This window comes from Phoxinus phoxinus, assembly GCF_949152265.1.
Source record: "Phoxinus phoxinus genome assembly, chromosome: 5".
Lineage (NCBI taxonomy): Eukaryota > Metazoa > Chordata > Actinopteri > Cypriniformes > Leuciscidae > Phoxinus > Phoxinus phoxinus.
In genome coordinates this window covers 36,980,829-37,007,760 of record NC_136880.1, presented here as the reverse complement: position 1 = coordinate 37,007,760, position 26,932 = coordinate 36,980,829, and the positions used below count along the sequence as shown (strand labels likewise).

The window sequence follows — 26,932 nt, the reverse complement described above, 5'->3', positions numbered from 1 at the left end:
ATCCACTCATTATGGTGATTGCAATCAATATCGTACATTAAGACTCCGCCCATTACAGTAGTAGCCATTTTGAAAAGTACAGTATTAAGTTTTTTTGCTACTACTCATTCAAACTTTGTTCAATTCTTACGAAAATTGGCTCACATGATATTTGGACTGAACCGCACAGAAATGACTGAACAGATTTTTTTAATTCATCTTTGATCAAAAGTTATGCTGTTGCAAACTTAACAAACTCGACCCAATATTGGTTCAGAAGCTCTATCTCGGCCAAAGTTTGATCAATCGAAAGGAAAATTGGTACGCTTCATCGGAACCATGATCTCAGGGTCCATGCCAAATTCGAGAACAGCGCCACCTACAGGTCATGAGATATGAAAAATTGATATTTTGGCCAATAACTTTTGTACAGTTTGTCAGAAAATCATGAATGTGGTATCTATGGATTCCTTGGGTCATGCCGAATCCGAGGATGCCAATTTTGTCAGGATGGGAGGTACCACGTGTCCGCCATTTTGAATTTTGACATAATTTGCAATCATTTTTAAACTATTTGACATATCTTCACAAAATTTAGTATGGATCATCGACACAATGTCTTGAAGGTACATGAGAACAATGAACACAGCGCCACCTAGTGTTCCAGAGATATAAGGTATTTTTCAAAAACGCTTATAACTTTTGAAAACATTGTTCAAATTTGTATTGATTTATGTCATTATGTTCCTCGGCTTATGCCAATTCCGACGATATCTCATTTGTCATTTTCCAATAATGTGACTATCCGCCATTTTGGAACAAATGAAAAACAGTTTTTTCACTACTTCTCCTTCAAATCTTGCTAAATTTTGTCCAAAATTTGATCAGATGTTCTTTGGACTGAGACGCACAGAAATGACTGAATAGATTTTTTATATTTGCTACCGTTCCCGAGATATTCATCTTCGAAGTTGACCTAGCCTGTGTTTGTTGCCTTATGCTAGTTAGCTTAGCATAATAATTGGTTAGCATGCTAACCAGATGCCATTCTTTCTAATGTGGCTCTTCAGCTATCAGGATAACCATTAGCTTCATTAGCATTAAGCTAGCTTAGCATGCTAATCTCGTTAACATGATTTTGTGTGCTTATTCTTACACTGAAGCCTATCCTCTGCAGCTTTGAAAGTTACGTCCTCTGAGTGGCGCAATTTGATAAACCACGTGTCTCTAATCCCGAACCATTCTGGTCGTGGGTTCGAATCCCGTGTGACACATGCAAGAGATACTGTGGCCTTAAGTGGTGGAAAAGTTGTTTCAGTTCTGCAGATGATGTGTATCTGAGAAAGGATCTCCATAAAAATAACATGCAGCAAATTTATATAAAAAATCTTCATTTTGAGTACATTTTCATAACTCTCTGTAAAATTAAGCAAACCACAGTGTATGAGTATAAAGCAAATGCTGAGTAAAGCAAAAGGCTATAACTTTGAAGATTGTTTAATCAAATCCGATGTGTAGCAAAGCATTAAACCATGTGAATTGTGGAATGTTCAAAAGATTCCTAATAAGGAAATAAGTGTTTTTTCCTCTTCATTCTGTGTTTGTTCTCATCAGAACTTCTGTTCATTTTTCATTTCATCCTATCTGTACTTCTGAAGATATCTGTTCTTCATGTATATTCTATTTCTGCTCTTTTATCTCTTCTGGCTCTGCATTGCGCTACAGCCCTTTCTGGGCTTGGCCCCGTGTTGCTGCTTGCAGCTATATTTTTATCCTTGGGTTTCTTCCACCTATCAGACTCCCGTTTGATTTATTCTTTCCATCAGTCTCTCCCTGGGTGACCTGTAAGTCCCACTGGTCACAACCTGGCTTCACTTATAAAAGTCAGTAGGAAAGAATGTCTTTAGATACTATCGTTTGCTATGTACAGTAACCAAAACTGCATGCGCTATAGACGTTGCTAAACTTAAGCCACATTGGGAGGGTGCTCATTTCCAATGACTAAAAAATCCTTTAAAAATAAACAACAACAAAAAAATTAAGGAAAGCTTTCACTTGTATTTGTTTAAATGTAAAATGCACTGGTCGTTTTCAAAAGAACAAAAACTTGTTGATTCCAACCACTGGGTATTTAAAGCTTGTGATTCAGATTCAACTAGGATTCCAGAGGTCACTGTTTTCATTTATCAGATTTAGACTCCAAAGCCTCGTTGGCGTGACTTGCAGCTTCACTGATTGTAAGTTGATTCAGCATTGTGGTGTTGTGGTAGGAGAGACAGACTGAGAGACAGACAGGGAGAAAGATTTTATGACTCAGACTAAGTGGGAACTGATCAGCATCTGATGGGAAAGATGCACACTACCCATGCATGACCTCTCACACACTCGCACACAAGCACAATCATTTAGATCATATAAAATGTCCATATCCATCTGTCTATATTGCTTGCTGTTCATGTGTTAGTAACATTTAGTTAAATAAAGGTCACATTAAAATGATTTTCAGTGCTTCCTATATAGATTTTATTGTTTTATCCAGAAAATATATTATTAAAGTATGAATTTGAGTGAAATTCCTATTCTTTCCTATTCTTATACAAATTATGAATGTCTGTTGGTTGTCATTTCCAACCCGAACTCACGGCAATTCATATGTATTTAACAAGGTGGCTAATTCATACGAATTCATACGGTCTCACTCGTATACGAATTTGTACGATTTTTGCAAAATCGAACATTTTACAAGTTGCCCAATTCGTATGAATTCGTACAAATGACCTACCCCTGACCCGCCCCTAAACCTACCCATCACTGGGGTTTAGACAAATTGTACGAATTAGCCACCTCGTACTCACGAATTGGTCGTGAGATAGCATTGTCATTTCTGTCACAACCACCAATTTTGCCAAGCTTTGTGAACAGAATATTTTTTATTGTAAGGCATGTCTAATAAAGCTGTAATTTTATTTATATAATATTACGCAAAGAGTAATTCATGTGTGTTATTCGCAACATACTTCTGTATTCTGTAAAACAGGTTGCATCACTTCCGGTTTGGGTCTTTTGCATGTCCTTTGTTAAATATAGAGCCGTGTTACTCAAGATGCCTTCAAAGGAGTGAGGAAAAATGTCCATTGCAGACTGATATCAAAAAGTTGTTTTATTTTTATTTTTATCACTAATCGAATAAAACCCAACAATAAAAGGAACTATCTAGGTTAGCTGATTACTTTAAAAGCCCATAGATATCACGGTCAGTTCGTACTGCCGTTAACACTTTCTCAGACAAGCAAATGCAATGAGACCAGTTTGTTCATGTGACATTCGGCATAAAGCCTGTAAGCTACAGTATGCTATTAAATCAAATGACACATTTTTGTTATCAAAAGTGCCCAAAGTTAAAGAAACACTCAATAATGTACAAAAGCAGACCAGTATCAATACAGTGTTTTTAAGGGCATCACTTCATTGATATTTCTCAAACTATAACTTAAAAAAAAAAATCTGCCTTGCAAGGACTGCTATTTCCTTCAGGAAATGTAAACCAGGTTCCAATTTTAGCTTAATTGTAACTATTATTTTATATCAATTTTGAATAACTTCTGAATGTTTCCTTTTTGCTAAATAGCCCCATTTATGATGGTGTCCCCATGTCTCTGATAGGTACAGTAATTTTCTGCTCATTACAGGAGCTGTACTGATGCTGGTCAAGCATTCAGGCGATCGATAAAACAGCCGTCCCTGAAGGACCACAATTATCACACGACACTTTGGACAGTAGCCTAAGGAGTGCATACAAACTAGTGACAAGAGTCTCGCTGATTTAAAAATAACCAACCAATTATATCATAAACTACCCTAATAAATATAATTATTTATTATGAGCAGATAGGAAAATGTTTTTATTTATATGCTCTATTAAAGTATTACCATAAAACATGGAAAATGTTATCATTAGTCATATGACAAAATTGCTTACCAAACACTTAAAGTGCCCTCTATTATGCTTTTTCAGGTATAACCTTTCATGTAGTGTGTAATATAGATGTTTGTGAATGCAAAACATCTGCAAAGTTTCAAAGATCAAATTGCACGATACATGCAGTTATTAAAAGTTAAAATAACAATAACACGAGAAAAATTATTGTCTCCAGAAAGAACCAATTTTGAAATGCCTGAAAACGAGTCGCAAGTAATTCTAGTCTTACTTCCTGCACAAACATGTAGGTTTGTAACTAATTTGCATAATGCCCGCCTATGTTCTTCATTAGCTGCCTGTGAACAACGTCTACTTAAACCGGCCCTCAAACACTGTAGATGTAGCTGAAGCCTGGAATAGTTTGTGTTTTTGATATTTCGAGAAGACGCATGCGTTCTGTGCTACAAAAGCTAATCCACTTTTTGCATGCACTTCCAAAGGATGAGGACTCAAGCTCGAATTAATACGGTAAAACCGACGCCGTCGTTACTGTTTGCATCACTATATAGCAAGCGCTGAGGAAGATCTGGAGCTGAAATCAATGTATGGTAATGAGCTTTAAGTTTCCAACACGAACTGTAAGAGGTAGACCAATCACAACAGACTGGGCCATCTGACCAATCAGAGCAGAGTAGGCTCTCGGAAAAGAAGGGGTTCAGATAGACTGAATCCTTTATCGAACCGTTTCAGACACTATGAGAAAAGAGATGATGCTGCAAATATTAAGAGAAGATTAAAGTGTTTTTTGATCTTGGATGAATATAAACCGACTGTAGGAGACTTTCAAAAGAAAATTAGGAACCTTTTTAAAATTGCATAACAGTTAAAGCAATCTTTTTAATCACGTCTTGACAAACTGAGAAATAAAACCTGGTTATTTTGGAATTGGTATACTTAGCACTGTTTACATACACCCACACACTTCACATACAAAAGTAGCCCGACTGCAAAACGGCAACTTTCACAACTGTAACTTTCACAACTGCAACTTTCACAACGACAGCAAAACGGCAACTGTACAACAAGTAAAGAATTCAGTAAAAATGTGCTTTAAAAAAAAAAAAGGGTCCACATTTCTGCTTTTACATTCTGTTAGTGTGTCTAAATTGAACAAATTAATCAAGGACTGTAACAAAAGCCCCTATGAGGAGATGTGAAGGTGTTCTCCATCACTGACTGTCCTTACGAGCTATAATGAGCATATTTCACACGGATTTGTTTATTCTGTTCTCAAACTGCAGGCATTGTGACCATTTAAACAGGAGGTTGACCTTCTGTTGCCTGGCAATCCACCTTTATAGAGCAGCCCCCTCGCTCTGATAAAGAGCATTCAGCAGAAGCATAATAAAGGCCAATGAGAGTGAGAGACAGAGAGTAGAGGGGAGAGAGAGACAGTAGAGGAATAAAGGCTACAAAAAGTGAGAGGTAAAACAAAAAACATTTCAATTTAATTATCAATTTAATTAATGCTGCCCAGTAGATCCACTTTGCATATGTTTTTACAGAATAAATAATCAGAACAAAGTATTGTCCACACTGCAGCTTATTCTGACTAAGATCCATTCACTTATAAAGGAAGATGCCATCTGACCGACATGGTAAATGAACCAACATGTCTTTATATGGTGTTTAAGGATGGGTAATTCTGCAACAACATATAACCCAGAGAGAAATAGATACATATACTGTACAAATCTCATTTACTTACTAAAGTGTCTCTAAGTTTCAATGCCATTAATCTTGCTAGCTTTCTAAATCAGCTGTGTGAGTCAGCAACTACAATCATTGAACATATTTGTGAAAATTTCAGTTAAATGCACATACGCTACCATTCAAACCAAACTTCTCATCAAAGTTGAAATAAGTTGCTCAGTTGTTAATTGTTTTTGTGGAAACTGTGATGCTTTTTTTCCAGGAATTGTTGATAAATAGTTCTAAAAGAGAGCATTTTATATGAAATAGAAATCGATTTTAAAATTCTTAACGTCCTTACTAGCACTTTTGATAAATTTAATTAGTGCATGCTGAATAAAAGTATGAATAAAAAAAATCTTAACGACCCCCACACTTTTGTACGGTATTGTATATGTATTGTGAAAATCACTATAAAAATACATGACATTTTTCAAAAGGCCAGATTTTCCAACAGCTTCCGCCCGCGCAAACTCTTTTTTTGCCGTTACAAACTTACCGTCAAGATTCACTAAAGACACGCAGAGCTAGAACTGGGTGTGGACAGGGCTATTTTTGCGACTGACCTTATTGCATATGCATTTATAGTTTTCCTTTCAGATGCAAAATTTATGGGAGGAGAGTATTTAAATACATCATGGTGATTGAGGTTTGAGCTAGTATTTGCGCCAGTACCTAACGCCCCAAAAAAGCATGTCTTAAACCAGACGTTAATTTGCACAGTTCTTGATTGTGTTGGCCATTATGGAAATGATCCGGCTGTGTCTGTGTTCTAAGGTGCCCATCTTCAGTAGATCACGCGCAGAACTTTCCACTCCCATCGGCGCTTTTTTGGTTTTGAGCTCTCACGCTACTTTGTCCCGTTTAGTAAATCTGGCCCATAGACTATTACAGTTTGCCAGAGGTGGACAAAGTACACAACTCCTTTACTTGAGTAAAAGTACAGATACTACTGGTCAAATATTACTTGGTCATGGTCAGAATCCAATGTCAGATTGACGTTAATCTCCAACGTTGGACAGACGTTGTATTGTGGTTGAAAATCGGTTGACGTCAGAATCCAACATGAGTCGAGTTCTGACGTCAACCCGACTTTCATTTCCAACCAAAATGCAACCCAAATCATCCCTGACGCTACTACTTTCTACTCAAGGACCTTGACAGAAATGTAGTGGAGTAAAAAGTACGATATTTGTCTTTCAAATGTAGTGAAGTTAAAGTAAAAGTTTCCAGAAAAAATAATACTCAAGTAAAGTACAGATACTCAAAAAGTGTACTTAAGTACAGTACTCAAGTAAATGTACTTTGTTACTGTCCACCTCTGCAGTTTGCAGATTATCACCAACAAAAACAAAACTCTAATAGACAAAAAAAATTAAAAAGAGTAATTAAGAATATAAAGATCTGCTCTCAGAGCTCAAACACATACTGTATATGTGCAGCTGCAAAAGCTCTTAAAGATTTCTGTGAATGTACACTTGTGTGTTTGTGTGACTGAGCGAGAGAGACACATGTTCACAATGACTTCTGTAAACGCAGTCAGTTACCACAGTCTTCTGCACAGGGATGCGGTCAGACTGGGTCAGAGCTACATGTAGGAGGACTAAACCACTAGCAGAGGTCACAAAAACAACACCCACACACGCATCATTTGTGCAATCACTGAAAAAGACAGCGCTCAACTTTCCACTGACCCACTTACAGGAAAAACAAAACTGTTAGTCAGGTATTTAATAAATCATACAACAAAAGTGAGCATTATGACCCATTTCGTTACAATCAACGAAGCTGTCACAGCAGATATCATTTCAAAAATAGCAGGTTTCATGTGACTGTTCGAGCCCTGCAGCACAGTTTCTGCTCACTGACTGTCCACATCAGCTCTGGACTCTCACAAACACTATAATCATTGTAGCTGTACGCACTGCAAAATATCACTGTGTTGATTTATAATGGATGAGTTCTAGTATTGTTATGTTGCTTGCATTGGTGTTATTGGGCAACACCATCTGCTTTACATGAGCATGACAACATACTGTACAGCAGATCCATAATAATTATAAATGTACATTACTTTTCAGTTTGGTGTTAATGCACTAATGCTTCTCTGGCTGTTTTAATGCCTCTTTTCAATTGGGTTATTAAAGCATCTATAGATAAGACTGCTTAAAATGCAGTATTTAGGACAGTGTGTTACTGATAGGCCCAGATTTATGTGCAATGGACAAAAGGTCTGTGATTGGTTGCAATGCTCAAGTGCTGCAAAAATTGTGTAAATTGGGAGATGGAAAAAAATACTGTACAATCAATAGTAGTAAACGCTTTTCATGTTTGGGTAATCGTGGCAGTCATAATTATTAAGGATGCTACCATATTAAAAATACTGGTCGATGACTAATAAATGGCCACTATTCCATATAATTCTACTTTTTAACTAAATTAATTGAAAATAAAATAAACAAAAAACTTAAATCAACTATTTTAAATGCTACGTGTGAAATCATGACATTATAATGCACAGTGTATAAAAAAGAAATTATATTCATTTTGAGATTTGCTAAAGATTGCATTTACCAGTATTATTAATTACTATAGTGTTTTTAAAGATTCACTTTTAAGGGACTATTAGACGATGGCAAAGCTAATCTAATTATAAAAAAAATTCTGATTAATTGTACAGCCTTTTATTCTTATTTAAGAAGCAAGAAGCGAGAAGCGATAACATACTTCCCCAGTTGATTAAACACAAGACACACTAAACTTACACGAAGACAACTGTTTTTATTTCAAGTTTTCTGAAATGTTATGCAAAATGTGCAAATGAGTCATAATCTAGATAAGCACTCATTTAACAGAAATCTAAACACTGGGAAAAGATGTGTAATAAAACAGTATAATGAAATGTTTTCTTTCCACTACTTTAAAAGAATAAAGGTTATGGAAGAAAAATAACCCAAAACTGACCCGTGCATGAACAAGAAAAACAAACGGATTTGCCAGTAGTGGCTTGCCTTAAATTAAGGTCCATAACAAAAGGCAATAGCCTGACTGCAGGTTTTGTGATGTTTGAGAGTTAATTATCCAAGCAAACACGCTGGAAACAGCTGAATAAAGTGCAGGATATGACCAAATATGAGTCCAAACATTCACTAAGCATGGGTAAAGTTAAACTAATGCTCTGTGAAAGCTGTGAGTGTGAAAGAAAGTGGTGCTCTGTGTCAAGAAAGATGCTCGAAAATACAGGAATTGTTGACCTGAGGTTATCTCTCCATTTAAAATATATTAAACAGTCTGCAGGGAGCCATCTCGGTAGATTAGCAGATCATAAACACCCCAAAAAACTCCAACAAAGAGTGAGAAAAAGACTTGGGATAGTTATAGTACCTCTTCCCAAAAAGCCACATTATTTGAGGTACCATGTCCGTAGTGGAAATGGTGTGGATTGTGTTAAACCCCAAAGATTAATACTTATGGTTAGGGGTTTGTTCAAATCCACAAAACATGGTGAAGTTTTGTCACAAACTCAAAGCAGATCCATCACTCACACGCCATATAAACATTTCGCTTTGTGGGCAAATGTTTTCATTCGAGAGTGTGTTTCTGGATACACTCGAAGAACATTTCAGCAAAGAACTACATCCCTAATGGGATGTAGATATTTCAAACATCAAAACAACACTCTTTGTCCATAATGAGCAACCACACTCTCCTGGTTTGTAAAGGGGGAAACAAAGACAAAACAAAACATACATAGAGGCTTGTGGGATTTCGGGCAGTCAGTTGAAGTGTGTGTGTGCGGTGGGAGAGAGTTTTTCTCAAACCCAGCCGTTGTTTTTCTGCTATAATCCACAAGTTCTGAGAAGGTGCTTCCCAGCTGTGGCGGCCGCCTGAAGGGGAACATTCCGGGAACATTCAGGGCTGTGTCCAGGATATGGCCAGCTCTCGTCCGCCTTTCCGAGCTTAGGTCCCAATCCCACGGATTACGCCTGGGTCTCTCGCCCCTGCACGCACGTACCTCTCAACTCCACGCAAAGACAACAAACAAGGATGAGAAAGAAAAACTGGTGGCTGTTTCATTGTCTGGTGTGGTTATGGCCGAGGGGATTGAGCTAGAAAGACACTGTTAACGTGCACAACTGGTTTCACAGTGTGTCGTGATTTTAAGGGGAAGACCCCTGGCCTGTTTGACAGATGTGGACCCAAGTAAGGACGGATATTGCAACCAGTCTTAGCAATTTCCCGGCCCGCTTTCATCTGTGATCCACAGCAGAGGCTCAACAGGTCCTTGGGCTAGCGTGGCCCTGCACACTGCCTTAAAGAAATAGCGTGGCCAAAAATGAAAATTTGTTCATTTTCTAACCCACATGTGGCTGTCAAAATCCAAAAAGGATAATAAAGTACCACAAAAGTGGCACTTAACTAGTCAAGTCATCTTAAGTTATTTGAAGGTGATTCTTTAACTATTGGCACTTCTGGCATGATCGGCTATTCTTCAAGAGAAGGTTCTTCACATCAGTGACAGAATACCTGGCATAATTTTTCATGAGGCACAAGCTAATATATGCACAATCATGATTAATCAAGACCCATGCCAATGCCATGCATAAGGTATGATTTATCTAAGGTATGATTTAGAGACACAGAGCTTATAAACTCATGACGCTTCAATGTACAGATATTTTGTGGAACATTTCAGCTGGCATGTGTGTTTTTTTAACACACAAATGACAGAGGTCAGCACTTCTGTCAAAAAAGGCTGGATTTTCAGACTCAAAAGGAGGAAGCAGGCTCTCAGAGAGTGACTACACAACATCACATAACACTAATGCTTCTGACTATTCTGCAAAATGCACCAGTCCAACTGCATGCCCACGTCAGCATGTCAGTGTTGCACATGAGATGTGCCAAACCATGTGTCAGGCTCTTTAGTTAGCCCTGAGTTTGCACATTTTGGGTTGCAAAAAGAGCTTTTATGTGTCAATTTACAAAACATGCACAATATCACCCTAGAACAGCACCACCTAACGTTAGAGACAGTCCACTATACTGTACATTAACCTGGCTTTATTGTATGTATTTTACAGGACTGTATTTGTATATTAAAAGTTTGTTTTGTAAACGGGTCCAACAAATGAGTCAACCTAATAATGGAGCTACAGTGGTGTTTACTGTGATTTTATCTGAGGAACTTATCAATTAAGTGTTTGCCGGCAAGTGCATGATCAAATTAGCATTATCGGCTATGTTCTGCAAAAAGATATTAAGATGTTGGATTTAGCATAACTTAACACAGGTGCAAATCAAACAGGTACTATGATATGTTTTTGTAAGTTTTCGGTCATATTTCTACAATGCCATGTAGTGTGATTGCAGACAAGAAAAAGACAGGTGTGTGTGTGTAATTGAGAGGGCACGATGGTCATTAAGGGGCTCATTGGTCATTAAGGTCGCTTTGGGATCTCATTCACAGTCTGGGCTAATTAAAGACCCGTTAAATTGTTCACTTGGGAACATGACTAAGCACTTTCCCAGACATAAAAAATGATGATTAAATAGAAGTCACAAATGGGCTGCATCCAGCAGCCTTTCAGGCTGATCTCAGACCATGTTGCTTTTCAAAATATATATTATTTTTTTCGTTAAGACGTCTGTAAAGGAACCTGTTATTATTATTATTATGTTTTAATCACTTGCAACTTCTTGGATCATCTGAAAGTGAGGAGTGGATATTATCTGTAGTTCCTCCTACAAAAACAACAGAACAGAAAGCCTGGACAACAGCATATCAGGATCCCTGACTCTCAGTCCCGGCAGGTAACTAACTAAATAAAATACATTTCATACAATCAGCCAGTACCTGAAAAAACAAACACTTTCATTTCCACATTGATATATTACTGGGTCTCATATTTAATTTGATCTATTAAAGCTATAAAAGGTGTGCTAATAATAAAGAAACTGATGGTCTTTTTCATTCATGCCACTTTGCTTGAAAGGCACTGTAAATAAAAAGAGCTATTATAAAGATACACAATAATATTATAAGATAAAACTTTAGTTTAGGGCCCAATTCTCACTATTAACTATAGTTGCTTACTAACTTGCATATTACTAGGATATTGGCAGTTTATTAGTATTTATAAAGCATATATTAACGACTTATTCTGCAGGACGATATACTACATTCCTACACTTAACAACTACCTTCCTAACTATTAATAAGCAGTAATTAGGAGTTTATTGAGGCAAAAGTCGTAATTAATAGTTAATTAACGTGTGACCATAATAATTACATAATAATAGCTAATTATTATAATAAAATATTAGTTCCTTTCAAAAGTTTGGAAACACTAGCCAAGGTGGCAGATTTTTTATTTAGTTTTATAAATATGCATATTAATTATTTTTTACATATTTAGTAGATATAGCATATTTTTTATATGCATCCATCATATATATACATGATTATGCTATCATTGCAATTTACACCTTTACTACTTAGTGAAAGCATGTATACAAAACATTTTAATCAAATATCTTTACTGCAGTTCTACCATGATGGGCAACCAAATGCACAAGAGAGATCAAGCAGCGAGTGCCCACACACAAAATGAAGCCACCAACTAATGAACTATCTAGGCTTCAACCATCTAACTACCATCAGAAGCTAGTTCTGTATGGATTTAAGCACAAAACTGTAGAGAAAATATAAGCATGTAGGCTAAATCTGAAAGGCACATTGAACCAAGTTGCAACAGGCTCAAATTCCACCGAACAGGATGATAGCAGAAATCTTTGGAGATATCAGCGCATGCATGCTTTTCTTCATGTCTTTAGACAGAGCTCTGAGCCCATCAACAGCACAATCACGTAAATAAGGTTGTCATAGAAACGTGGCCTTTACCACAATTAGAAGGAGTGGGACGGATCACGCAGCAGTGGGAAGTGAGAGATGCATGTGGATCGGGTTGGCCTATCAGTCAGCTGGTGTCAATCACAGGCACGCTGCGGGCAGCCGGCGGGCGCTCTGAGCTGAATGCCGCTGGCGAGGGAGGAATCGATAATCGCAAACAGAGAGAAACAGAGATACACTGGCGATGTATGAAGGTGGCAGGTGAACGACTCACACACACACAGGTTATAGGACATACAAAACATGTATAGACACAGACATACACACACCTTGCTGTGATGGTGAAACCTGAAATTAATGTAGTTCAGCCGGAAACAAAACCACCTGTCACATCACACACATCATACACAATATAGGAGGGAAAGAACATCTCGCCATCTGTTTTGAGAAAGTTTGCAGTTCATTAGGAGGCCATTTTGTAAAAAAGTTTATTGTCAAGGAGTTTGGTTAGAAACCTGTGATATGGAACAATGCTATTTTAGTAGTATTTACTTTTATAGTATTTATTCATAATTTGAATGAGCTTTTGTTAATGTATTATTTTCTTTTTTTCGCTCTGGAGCAAAAGAACCAAGAGAACCGAACTAAGTGTGAACACACCCTTAGTCAAGCCAACATTATATATGCTTTTCTATAGTTAAAATCAGAGTCACACCAATTTCAATTCATACCTAACATTCACATTTGATTTGTTATTGTCTGTTGTACATTCACGTTACACTTTTTTTGTGATCCTCATTTGTTGATCCTCATTTGTAAGTCACATTGGATAAAAAAATCTGTTGAATGAATAAATATAAAGCACTATTATGCCTAGACACATTCCTCACCCAGTCCACTTCCTATGCCATCTCATTTCAGTTTGTCCAAAGCATCAAAAACGCAGTCCCTTCTTCCAGACCCAGTCACTGAGGCCCTCTCAGAACCGCTGTTGCCACATTAACGCCGGTTGCTAAGAGACCCAAAAGATTCCGGAATCCCCATGTGCCCCATCCAAGCCCACAGCCATTTAGATGGAGTTCTGCTTTCCCAGCTTCGGTTACTGAGGGAAGGAAATTGGTATTTTGGAGGAGAGGAGAGTACCAGAATGAGAGAGAGAGAGAGAGAAAGCAGGAACTCTTAGCTGAAAACATCCCACAATCCATCTTCTGCCATGGTAGCCAAATAGTCAAGCCCATAAACAAAGACAACATGAAGAGTGATCAGCAATAATGAGCTGTTTAAAATGGCCGCTGGCCTTCTTTTGGCCCAACAAAGTAATAAAACAGCTGAAAAGCGACCAGACAGGCAGAATGACTGCGAATAGAGAACAGAACGAGGCACTTCAACATTGATTGCTCATTGAAAATGTTGGCCGTACTCCTTCTTGAAAATTCAACTGGTAGAAACCTGCACAAGAATAAAACATTGGCAGAAAACAGTCCACAATAGCTAATTCTGAACGAAATTCAGATTTTTTTCAGATGGAAGAACAAAAGCAGAGCCATGATGAAGCTATCTGAAGTACATGCCATCTCTGGTCATGTTATGGAGCATTTGTTATCACGTCATGCTCAGCGGTTATCCAATAATTGCTAAACTGGTGGTGTGTCAGCGGTGGCGGATGTTAAGCTTTGGCTGGAGCTTGTCCACAAATTCCACTGAAGTTATAAATCAGTGACGGGTCTGATATGTGGCATCCGTTCCTGCGCAACACAAACAAAACTCCATTAAACAAGAGACGCCCCACCACTCACAGAATACTAAACGCGAGGATTAGGAAGGTAAATAAAGAGCAATGTGTTCTTCTGTCTCTCAATCTGACGGATGGTGGACCTGCTGTGGTTTTGCTGAGAATGAATCACAACGCCCCACAATCACAACACTCGGTACCGCCTGACATGTTAGCATCATTGTATCCACAACCTTAATGTGATTTCCTACAACATTCCTATCAAACAATTCAGGTTCAGATTTGGAGTTAAGGTCATCAAGAACATTTGAATCATCATTCATTCCACTATGATTTCATGGGTTAGTTATGGTTGTAATACTATACTGATAGACACTTATTTTAGTTTTCTTTAGAAGGCTAACTCTTATGTTTTAGCTTATGATTGTTTGGTAGAAATGTTTGCAGGACCAACAAAAGATGTTAATCAAGGAAAAGCAGGATGAACAGCATGCGTAACCCATTTTGCTTATGTAATGCAAATGTTTCCAAGTGAAACAGGATGTTCAACAACAAAAAAAGAAAAATATATAAATGATAATTTTATCAAATTGGACAGTTAAAAGTTGCAGTTGGAGCCAATGGACTGAAGATCACTAATTAAAACAATTATTTTTAAAATCTATTCTTATTTTAATATCCATACTAAATTATTATTTTAATTAGTTAAAATATACATTCAGAACCATCCTGTATATATATATATATATATATATTTTGTGTGTGTGTGTGTGTGTGTGTGTGTGTGTGTGTGTGTGTGTGTGTGTGTGTGTGTGTGTGTGTGTGTGTGTGTGTGTGTGTGTGTGTGTGGACTTAATGATAATATTATTTTAATATTAATATTAAAACTAATTGTGGTCATGGCCTAAATAAAAAAGGAAAAGTATTTCCAGAACCAGACCATTTTTTTCCTTTGGAATAACGGATAAATCGTTCTCAATAAGACCTGGATTGCATACTAAAAAAAAAAAAATCAACAGGGAAAATTTTAAGTCTACTTACAAGGAGCAGGAAGATGGTATCACTGTATAAACATGGCATTGCTGATAAATGTAGCAGAACAGCTGTTTGAGCTTGTTATGATACGGGGCATGTGATACTGCCATGAATATCTGTTTCTTCTAAGTACTGAACATTACAGGACAAAAAAAAAATAGCATGGTGTCTGTGTGCAGTGTCAGCCAAATCCACTGATAAAATACAGCACAGGGTATGACCTCTGGACCCTGCTCATATCAAACAGTGAGATGTGACTTAATGATCCAAATGTTCAGCTCCTGTTCTGACACTCTCAATGTGGAACACATCTGCAAATGAATTAACAACACTGGGGTCAGAAGTTAAAGTATTTAATCACACTGTGCCCGTGGGGCTAGTGCCATGGCCTTGTCGAACTATGCCTCCATCAATTTAAATGCCTCATTGTCATGACGACGGCACCACAGGGCACATGCTCAGGGGTCAACAGAGAGGCGTTTGATGGCCATCTCGTGAAATATTGACCCCTGCGAGAAACGGGATTCACGGAATCTAAATGGCATGAACGTGATGGAACAGGACGTGGTGTCATAAAGGGGAGAGGGAAATGCGAGTGTGAAGAGGATGTGACTCTAGTTAAAATTCAGTTGTGTTGATAAACAGCATCTGTGGTCGATCACAGTCTATAAATGTAACAGTGCAAAGCTGCTCCAAACAACTGCTACTAAAGGATTGGGTCTCATCTTGGAAAGAAAAGCTTTAAAATCTCAACTGTTTTTCAGGACAGCAATACGATTTCATTGAGAGATAATGGAGAGTTTGCCTTAAGTTAAATCTTCCTCTCCCGAGAAAAAAGCCTAATAATCTCACCTGAGTCTCCTTTAGAGTTTAGGAACAGGTGGTCAGATTTGCAAATACCAAAAAGAAGTCAGATCTCATAAGAAAAAATATTCAAGAATTTTCTCATGAAATTCTTACAATACCAAATTATGTGTTCCCATCCTTATTTCAAACATGGCAACTTTTGGAATAGTTTTAGCATGTTATTGAATATGGTAATGTTAATGTGTTTGGTCTTGGCGGACTAGATCTGTACACTGTTGCTGCTGCTGATTATTGCTGCTGCTGCTGCAGAGAAAATATGGACTTGCTACTGCTAATAGATACACACACTCACTCCTGTGAGCATGTGCGATATGCTGCTGCTGCATAAACAGACATAAATAAATCCTGTAGCAGATCTAGGCAGGTGGAGCTGGGGGAGGTGGAGGGTTTCAGAGGAACTCTGATAGCGGGCTGCTGGACTATCTTACAACAAACACTGAACTACTATTTAAATGCTGACCAAGCAATCTCATTGGCTGCAGGATTAGCAGAGGCAAATCAGCTCGTGCCATGCAATGATGTGATTGCTTGCAGAATGCATGTAAAGGACCTGTCAGCCTACACTCTGAAGAGTTTCATGACTGAACTAAATATTTATCCAAAGGAATATACCATAAAAGATTTTATACCATAGTAAAAAATATATATTAATAATAATATATGATAAATAAACAAATAATATGTATATTTATACAGATTACACATAAATAAATAACCGTTTGATATGCAACTCTTTATAAATCTCAAAAGTTACTGCTCCCTCAGAGTTGAAATTCTGAAAAGTTGAAACTCTTAAACATCTTTAGCACATCTGCACATCAAGATGTCTCAGCAAAATCTAAGAAAACACCTTCTGCTGGCAAACAACACATCCAGAGCACCTATCATAACATCTAACCCTGAGAACTGTGCGTCTTCTTCCAAAAGACAGTTTGAGGAAAAACAGACAGCTTATTTCTTTTGGTCAGCAGGTTCACTTGAGTATTACGACCAGGTGCTGAAACAAAAGACACCTTCAGCTTAAAGCCCCCCATGTCGATTTACTTCTGAAGTAAATAAATAAAGAGACGTGAGTGTGTGCTCTTCATACGATAGTTGCAGAGAAAGAGTGGTGTGCTCTGGTTCCACAAGTTTACATATTTACAGATAAGCACCGTGGCAAAACTGGGCATGTGTTTGGCCTGGCATGTGCAACCAGAAACAGAGGAAGAAAGCAAACCAAGAGGGAACTGGAAGGAAAGACAGAGCAGAAGTTGGCTTTGTCTTGCAAAAAAACAGATGCAGTAGCTGCAGTACCAAAAACATTTCCAAGACTGGAGGTCTAATCGCATTGACCCCTCTTCTCTCTCACTCTTTATGCCCCTGAGCAGTTGTTTTCTGCAGCAGTTGCTCTGTTGTGGTAAATTGCAGTGTTGTCTATTTGCCAGATTCACTCTCTAATTGTCAGAAAATCATTTTACACATGACATAGCAAAAGTGGCAGGTGTTATATTAGTGTGCATTTACACTCCAAGATTTAATGCACAGATCTATTTTGACATACTGGCTCAGATTTGTTTTGTCCATCAATCGCCTATTTTTGGCTTCAATGGCACATTTAAATATGGTTGCCAATCCAGAAACTATGCAGTGTGTGTCCAGTGAGAAAAAAAAGTTTTATTCAAATTGTGAATGGGTTGTAAACAGAAAGCAAGCAAAAAGCGGTCCCTTGAAGCTGTCAATAAGTTCACTGAGCTCCTGCAAAAACCCCTGTTATAATTAATAAAGTTGTCTATGCTGTCCAATACATCTCTAATTTACATTGTGTTTACAATTTGTTGGTTATACACTCTTAAAAGTAAAAAGTTCTTTACTGGCATCTATGGTTTCATAAAGAACCTTTAAACATCCATTGAGCTGACCGGATTTTGCTCACATGCTCTGAACTGTGATTAGCTACAATGCTGCAAAACATTTTTTTAAACAGAAACATTTGGTGGTCTTCACATAGCACTGAAACAAATACGCACGGGAGCGTTAAAAAAGCATCTGCCTACCAGCTGTCATAGTCACGTGACAAAAAAGGGGTGTGAAACTTACTTCATAAGTGAAACTTTTAACATTATCGCATAATACACAATATTTCCTAAATGTTTATTGTCAGCAAAGATATCACACTAGTGCCAGATTTACTAAACAGGGCAATGTGTGAGAGCACAATTCCAAAAAAGCACCAATAGTAGTGTAAGTTCTGCGTCTGCATCTGATCTACAGTACTGACGACGTGTAAATCAAAGAACACAGGATAATTTTCATAATGACCAACACAATCTACCAAGAGCAGCCCAAATTAGTGTCTGCTCTAAGACATGCTTTTTTTGGCCGTTAAATAATGGCGCATTTACCAGTTAATTGACTAGCTCAAACATTAGTAAATCACCTTGCATGATTCATTTAAATACTCTCCTCTCGTAAATTTTGCGACTGAAAGGGAAACTCCTATAAATGCAACTGCAAAAAAAATAAAAAAAACTTTCCACACCTCTTCAGAGCTCATTTTTCACTGCGTGTCTTTAACCCCCTGAGGTCGGCAAACGCGTGGGCGCGTTTTGCTCGGTTTTTTTTACATAGCAGCAAAATAGACCTAAAATACTCCGTCAGTTTTGGTAAATCCTGACAGTAATTTTTTTTTAACACCAAAAGAGGATTTGGGCTTGTGGAAACTGTTAGTAGATCTCGCCCTTAATGTATCACCCAGCCATACTAACAGCTAATGTATAGCTTAACGAATAGCTATAGACCTCCGTGATTAGTTTTACAAAGCAAAATGTGCTAAAATGTGCTGTTCAAACTGTTTAAACGATCAGAGACTCCTGTTAACATTTTTCAGACATTTAATATTTGACACAAAGTCTCAGACAGAGGCTCTGTTTACACTGTGAGTTTTTGGGATTGACAAACGCATTTACTTACAGGTGTGCGAATCTTGAAATGTCCCGTTCAAACAGTAACTTACAATAGCGTCTCGAATACTGTCTGTATGAACATGCAACGGGAGTCAAGCCTGTATTCTTTAACCAGTACCCATAGCAATTGTGACCAAAGTAATATGGCAATGTCCATAAAACTGAAAAGTGTTATTACTTTTAATATGACAAGAGTCCAATTCAGCCGTCAAATCTTCATTAACCGTCAGCAGCTTTTATGTCTGGGTGGAGAGTGGAGCATTTGAGTCACTCATAGAACACAAAACTGATGGGAACAGTGACTGGATCTAAAACCTTCAGATGACACAGCTCATATATCCGCTGCTTTAAGTTACCAAAGCCATCACATTAAAAACCCGCAAAACACAGTAGACACGGGTTTGTATCGTGCAGAGAGGCCCACATTGTATGACATGACAGACAACTAGTTGTCCAGTCCAGTCCGGTTACGTTCACACAGCTGAGAATGCAGTTGTAAGTTCTGAAAATGTACGGGTGTGAGTTTGGTTATAGATTGCGGTTGTCACTCCCGTAAATACCGGTAACTGAATTGTGTGTGAACGTAACCGTATAATTTTTTACATTTTTTTTATTTCTGTACCATCAAGTTGTTTCAAACCTGTATGAATTTCTTTCTTCTGCTAAACACAAAATAAGATATTTCGATTAATGTCGGTAACCAAACAGTTGATGGACCCCATTGACTTCCATAGTATTTCAATGGGGTACATCAACTTTTTGTGGTTACATTTTAAAATTTTTAAGTGAACTATTCCTTTAAGGACTCAAATACAGAGCTAACGACAGTATTGTGCTGCTGTGTGAACGTGGCCAGTATGTGTTTGAGTTACAAATCTTTTAAGTGCACTGCCATAACAGCTGGTCTTACTGTCTGAGAGATGTGATCAATGCTACAGGCGTCAGACATTTTAAAGTCAGACCTGTGGCCTTTGGAGAAATGCAGAATGATGGATGAGCAGCATTCTTCATATCTTGTCTCCCCTCCAAAACACTTTTGCTCTCATTGACCTTGTCTCTTTCTACCCTGGAATGTTTTTCAGCCGCTGATAAAGGGACGTCCTCTCCTCTTCCTGTACCCTGTTTTTTTTATGTGTGGCACCCTGAAGCGCTAACCGTAGATTAGGGGAAATTGGTGCGGGAGAGCAAGATGGCTGCTGGAGGGCCCAGCGGGGTGATTTTAGTGACGAGTGAAGATTGGGTTTCAAAGTGGTTGAGAAATGCTACAGAGACGAGGTCTACGCTGAACACTGGGAAAAAGAGCCGTGGGTCATGTGTTATGGCTCTGAGCAGAAAAGAAAGGCCATATAGTGGCCATTTTACCGATGATGGAATGGCAGGTACCACCTCAGCACCTGCATTTGAGACAGTCAGAGAAGGTCATACAATCTCTCTGTACCCCTGGGTGGTCTCTGTGGTCATTTCAACACCTGAGAATACGGATGACATAATGTGACTGTTTGTGAGGTCTAGAAGGCTCCTTTTGTTTTGGACCTAAAATTCTTTTCCATGCAACTACTAACACTAACATTACTAATCTTAACACATCCTGGATATAAATAGGTAGCAAGGAGGTCCATAACCAGAACCATTCCCATTCATCTCAATAGCAGTTGCTCGGCTGCTGCAGGATTGCAGATTGTATTGTTCCAGATGTAACAGTACCGGTGAAAAGTTTGGGGTCGGTTTTTTAATGTTTTTGAAAGTCTCTTATTCTCACCAAGGCTTTATTTATTTGATCAAAATACAGTAAAACAGTTATATTGTGAAATAGAATTACAATGTAAAATAATTATTTTAAAATGTAATTTATTCCTGTGATGCAAAGCTGAATTTTAAGCATCATTACTCTAGTCTTCAGTGTCACATGATCCTTCAGAAATCATTCTAATATGCTGATTTACTGCTCAAGAAACTAAGAAACTTATTATTATCAATGTTGAAAACAGTCATGCTGCTTAATATTTTTGTAGAAGCTGTGTTAATTTTTTTTTTGAATATCTTGATTAAAAACATCAAAAAAGCATTTATTTGAAAATTACATTGAAAACATTATAAATATGTTTGGTGTCACTTTTTAAGCTTTTATCAGTTTAAAGTGTCCTTGCTGAATATAACAATTAATTAATTAATCCTACAGACCCCAAACTTTTGTGTACCAGCCAAACCAAAAGTTGTTTCCTCAAACAAGCAACCCTTCAGAAAACATAGTGCCAGCATTCATTCTAAAACTGGGATAGCTAACCGTAGGCCCATATGTTATCCTTTTCTCCCAACCAGAATGATTAACTACTGTATCTAAACCAGCGTCTAGCAGACAAACAGCTTCACGAGAAAGACCTGGCCAGCACTGAACTAGCACAAACCAGCCATGGAAGCCCTGATGAAGCTGAGCTTTTGTTGTTAACTCACGGGTAGATGCCACAGACTCTCCGGAACCTTCACAACCGTCCTCGTCATCACAATCGCCACTGCTCTCTCCACTGCCCCTGTCGTCCCAGGATTCCCTGTGCCCCACACCTGGCATGACCTCTTGGATCTCCTAAAAGGAAAAAGAAAAACACATCCCATCAGTATTTATCAGTATAAAACGCATGTGCATATAGAACAAGGTCCGATACATCCAATTCTGAACAAATTACAATAACGCGTGGGAACAAACAGATGATGAGAATTTGTTGTTATAATTATGAAAAGTTTGGAGTTGGTTATATTTTTTCTTGAAATGAACACTTTTATTCTGCACGGATGCATTAATTTGATCAAAATAAGGAAATTAAAATGTTACAAAATATTTCTATTTTAGATAAATGCTGTTTTTTAAATTGCTTTCAGCAAAGAATCCTAAAAAAATATATATATATATCACGGTTTCCAAAAAAATATTAAATCAGAGCAATTGTTTTCAACGTTGATAAGAAATATTACTTGAGAAATTTTGATGACGGAAATTGAAATATAGATCATTTCAATTTCAATGGATATGGTTTTTAATTTTGGATATTGCTTTGAATTGTTGCTTCACTTCTTAATTCTCTACGAAACAGCTGGTAGTACTAACTCAACAGCGAAGCTAGTGTATAAGGTAGGTTAACCACTTAAAAACAATGTTAAAAATATAGCTAGGTTAACCGACAGGTCTGGCCCAGGCACATCTGCGAACACAGGGTGTTTGGCATTTCTAAATCAAGCCCTGGACACCTCAAGCACTGGTTTAGGGCCACAGAGATGCTCCATGGGATGGGTGAAACTGGTTTACTATAGCGCAAGCAAATATATTTTTAACCTACACACACAAACTGTACATACAGTGGAGTCCAAAAGTCTGTGATTTGTCATTTCAACCTGAAAAGAAAGTTTTTAATTTTTCACTCAACTTTTCATTCAAATTATATAAAAAAATACATCATAGAGGCAATTTCACAACTGGTCTCAGATTTTTGGACCCCACTATAGGCCTACATCCAGTCAAATCCATTTCACTGCCATATTAATCTTTCCACTGACATTTCACTTCAGATTTTCCTTCTCGTTCAGTATAAGATTCTGACTATAGTAAAGTAAAGCATTTGATTTTAATCCTTCACTACCTGCTGAGGACTAAATGTCACAACATACATGCTATATACAATTCCTTGAAAGTCACTTTGCACAGAATTGCCCACTGGGGAAATAAATGTCAATGTAAAGGTCAAACTCACATGACCCTTTAACTTTTGAGTCAGCATTATCAGGAGTGGGCAGGCTGCACACGCTCACAGTGACCTTTCACCCCCTGCCCAGGGCTTACGAGTCAGCTAGAGACGTGAAGCTACAGATAAATATAGCAGGTTGGCCAGGAGTTAGACAGACAGATAAATATATAGATGATATTAATGGACAGAAATGACAACGGCTCCACGCACATGGCTCAACCCTTACTGCTGGGATTTCTAACTTTGTCCTGACAAAGCACACGGATGCCTTTCAGTCATGTGCAGATTGACGCAAACACAGAAGATGACACGTAACCTCAACTGGTGCTCTGGAGAAAGTGTTTCAGACATTGCAAATGCGTCAAAATGCACACACTCAGACCTTTTCTGGGTTTTTTTTTATTAATGGTCTCCTATGGAAGTACTTATAAACAGCCAATATAGTAATATGTGTGCTAATAAGCAACTAGTCAATAGTGAGAATTGGACCCTAAACAAAAGTGTTACCAAGAATGTTCTATGATTCAGTGTACAACCTTTGAAATCAACAACAAAATATACAGAATTTTTTTTTCTAAAATCTATAAGTTTGTTATTTTATGCTCACCAAGTATGATTATACTGGGAGTCATTTGCATTTACCAACCACTTTTCCCCCACTGCTGTCCGTGCCATTATTAGAAAAGCCATGTGACCCTTTTGTGGGTCATGACCCACCAGTTGAGAACCACCAATCTAGAAACTGAGCTTACAACTTGCAGGTAAAATCCTACTCACAATGCTTTCTCTGAAACTCCCGGTCATGATGGCAAATGCTTTTCAGCATCCTGATGCCAAATCTATTCCTGTGTGCTAATCTATTTTATTGGTAGGTACATAGTACTCCTGCATTGAGAACATGCCCTGCCGCACTATCAATAGACAAACACACACTCGCTCAGCCCGGTACAGACACACACCTCCTCAGCCCTAGCATAATGAAACATATAATGGAAACATATCATGGAAAACCAGATTTTCTCTGCTCTATGGAAATAATAGAGTTGGATGTATACAGACATACTCCAACACAGTTTTCCAGCCTACCCGATTTTAGGGGAACTGATTATGATTTCACACAATCAAGAAGTGTGCGACACAGAACTATATAGGCAATAACACAGTGTTTCCTAGCTGAGTGACAGAACTAATTTTGTTAACCGAAAAGAGAAGATTGAGTGGCTGTTCAAGATGCATGTCTTGCTTCTTTTTCTTTTAGAGAATCCTGAACAGAAAGTCCCCAAACAAATCTTAAGTTAGCTATTCTCAATACAAACCATTTCTTAAAAAAAATATGAAAAATTTGACTATTAAACCTATGGCTAATTACCAAAGAAAATGCTGTTTCTTAAATAACTAAGAATTGATTCAATTAAAGGCACAGAACAGATTTAAAGTGCACAATGATATTTGTATTTAAATCATTATAATCACCCCTAACATAAACATATTTGCTGTAGAAATGCAGATACAGGGTTCTTAGTAAATATGAAAAGGTATGTAATTCAATGTTTTAATAATAAACAAACTATTCATAGATGAAAGGTACTCAATTTGGTCTAATTCAACTTTATTTACACCTATATGCTTTTATTCATGTAAAGCAAAACTTTGCCTATTCTACTCAAGTGTGCTTGATTCAATCATTCAGAACTATAAGCAACCATATGACCGCCCATATTACTCTTCAAATAACATTAACAAGTACAGTATGTGCTTGCCAATCATAACAGAGGTCATTTACATACCAAAGTTATAAAGACAGATGAGGGTAGAAAATTACCATTCAAAACTAAAATAAAGTCTGTTTATGGCAATAAAACTTACAGCCTGAATAGAAGTGACCTTTTAAATGTTACTCTGACCAAATAAATGGAATTGTATAGCAATCAAATCTAAATGTTCAAAATGAATAACTAATCAAGTTTAAATAAACATATTTCCTCATTTGCACTTTCTGTACTCCAATTAGCTCCATAAAAGTCAACCACTGCTTATAAACAAGTCTCAGAAACGAGTATTTTTTTATCAAAGCCCTTATAGACCAATTAACCTTGCAATCATGCAAAGTAGCCAAATGAATAATTGAATTACATATGCGTGTGGTAATGGACTGGCTGGCAGTGTCGTGACTGAGTCAGCAAACCTGTGGAGATCTCAACCAATACGGACAGTCTCTAAAATGCATTAAATGGAAAGCGCTCTGGACTCAGTTCCCGCTAAAGCTCTCTAATTAGACACACTGTAAAGAATTAATTAAAGAATGAAAGACTGCAGTGACCATGGAAACAGCTTATTAACTGGCTGAAGGCCAAGTTATCTTGGCCTCTCTTTACTTATAATTATGTGAATGACAAAGCGACACATTATTGAAGCTAAAACTGCCAAGGTTGACACGTTAGATTGAGATTAATTAAAAATGTTCCAACTTTGTTTTCAGAAATTGAAAGACGAGACAAAATGATTTATGGCAATCAACACTTAACTTTCTGAACCTGGAATAGTCAAGCTCAAGGTGATGGAGTTGATTCCTAGGGAACATTTGGGATTTAGATAACAGTTTCGTGCCAACCAAGTTGATTGAAATTATGCTTGTTAGAATATGAGACCTAAATGATTAAAGAACTAAAGATCAACCAACTTAGGTGCCCTTAGATTTACTGCCCTATTTGACTATAGCCACCCTGTTGAGTACAGAGCTGTGCAAACTGAGAATGTCACATCTCACGCTCTATATACTCAATAAGGCAGATATCATAATGGGAGTTCAATGTGCAACTAAAATCATCGCCTGTGTGTGTCCCTCTCTTCCTGTTCGCAAACGATCAGAGCCAGAATTCACATCCTAAGAGAGCAACAATCACAGCTAGCCCTGCCATCTGCTCCAAGACGTTTCCAAAGTGAGATCGGACAGCCTCCAGGTTAAATATTGCAATGGGAACATTCCTGCAAAAGTCACTATTGATACAAGCATGTGAACATATACATAAATATCTACATAAAACACTGCAAAAAAATATTTTCTTAAGAGTGTTGTCTAAAGAAAATATCTAAGCATCTTTGAAATAATTTTTCTAAAACTCAACAACAACAAAAATCACGAAAGCAAAACGTAATTCAAAATATATAGTATAGGCTATACCATTCAAAGGTCAAGGGTTGGTTTTATTTTTGTAAGTCTCTGAGCCCCTAAAGGGACAAAAAATTGAGATGGGAGAAAAAATTGAGATTCAATGCTTTTCAAAGTCAATGCTTTTGAGTTTCCCCGCAACTGTTTTGCGTTCCCCCAGAAACTTTGCATTCGCTCGCAAAATGTTTGCGTTCTCCCGAGAAAATTTGCGACCGCTTGCAAAACCTTTTGAGCTCTTTGTGTGAGTGAACAGAAGTTTCTATACGGGGAACGCAAAGGTTTTCATTTATTCCTGTGATTGCAAAGCAAATATTTTCTATTTTTTCAAACATTATCCTTCAGAGATCAGTCTAATATGCTTATTTGCTGCTCTAAAAACATTTATTATAGTTATCAATATTGAAAACGTTTGTGCTGCTTAATATTTTTGTGGGAGCCTTGATTTTTTTCACGATTTTTTATAAGCTGAAAGTTAAAAAGAACAACATTTATTTGAAAAATAAATAGTTTGTAACAATGTAAAAGTCGTTACTGTCACTTTTGATCAATTTAATGCATCCTTGCTGAATAAAAGTATTCATTTCTTTCAAAGAAAATGTAGCTTCTCATGTAAATTTATCTTGCGGTAGAAGTTTAGATATTTCTACTCCGAAATAATGAGAGAAATACTGATTCCGATCATTTTTCTTGCATGTTTTACACTGCCTTTCTGATTGATTAAAAAACCTCTAAAGAAAGCTTTACATTAAACAATAAGATGTCTGAGATATAACCAGGGCAATATGAATCCAATCCATCCACCTATTCACTGTCTTCATGTACAAAAAAAAAAAAAAAAAAAAAAAAAACCCAAACAAACCATCAACCTAACGTATGCCAATATTGGCTTAGCACAGTATTTTACTTTCAGTGGGGGCAATGGAAGAAAAATAAAAAAGGAAAAGCTT

The 26,932-nt window shown here is 37.4% G+C and overlaps 1 protein-coding gene across 2 annotated transcripts in view; it reads right to left on the bottom strand.

Annotated features, from left to right (window-relative positions):
* Positions 1-26,932, bottom strand: part of gpc5c (glypican 5c) — a 123,740-nt gene that overhangs the window by 4,606 nt on the left and 92,202 nt on the right. For both annotated transcript variants that reach the window (XM_079614511.1, XM_079614510.1), the window contains one exon: positions 21,534-21,663. In XM_079614511.1, the coding sequence (XP_079470637.1) occupies positions 21,534-21,663 (130 nt within the window). The remainder of the gene's footprint in view (positions 1-21,533; positions 21,664-26,932) is intronic.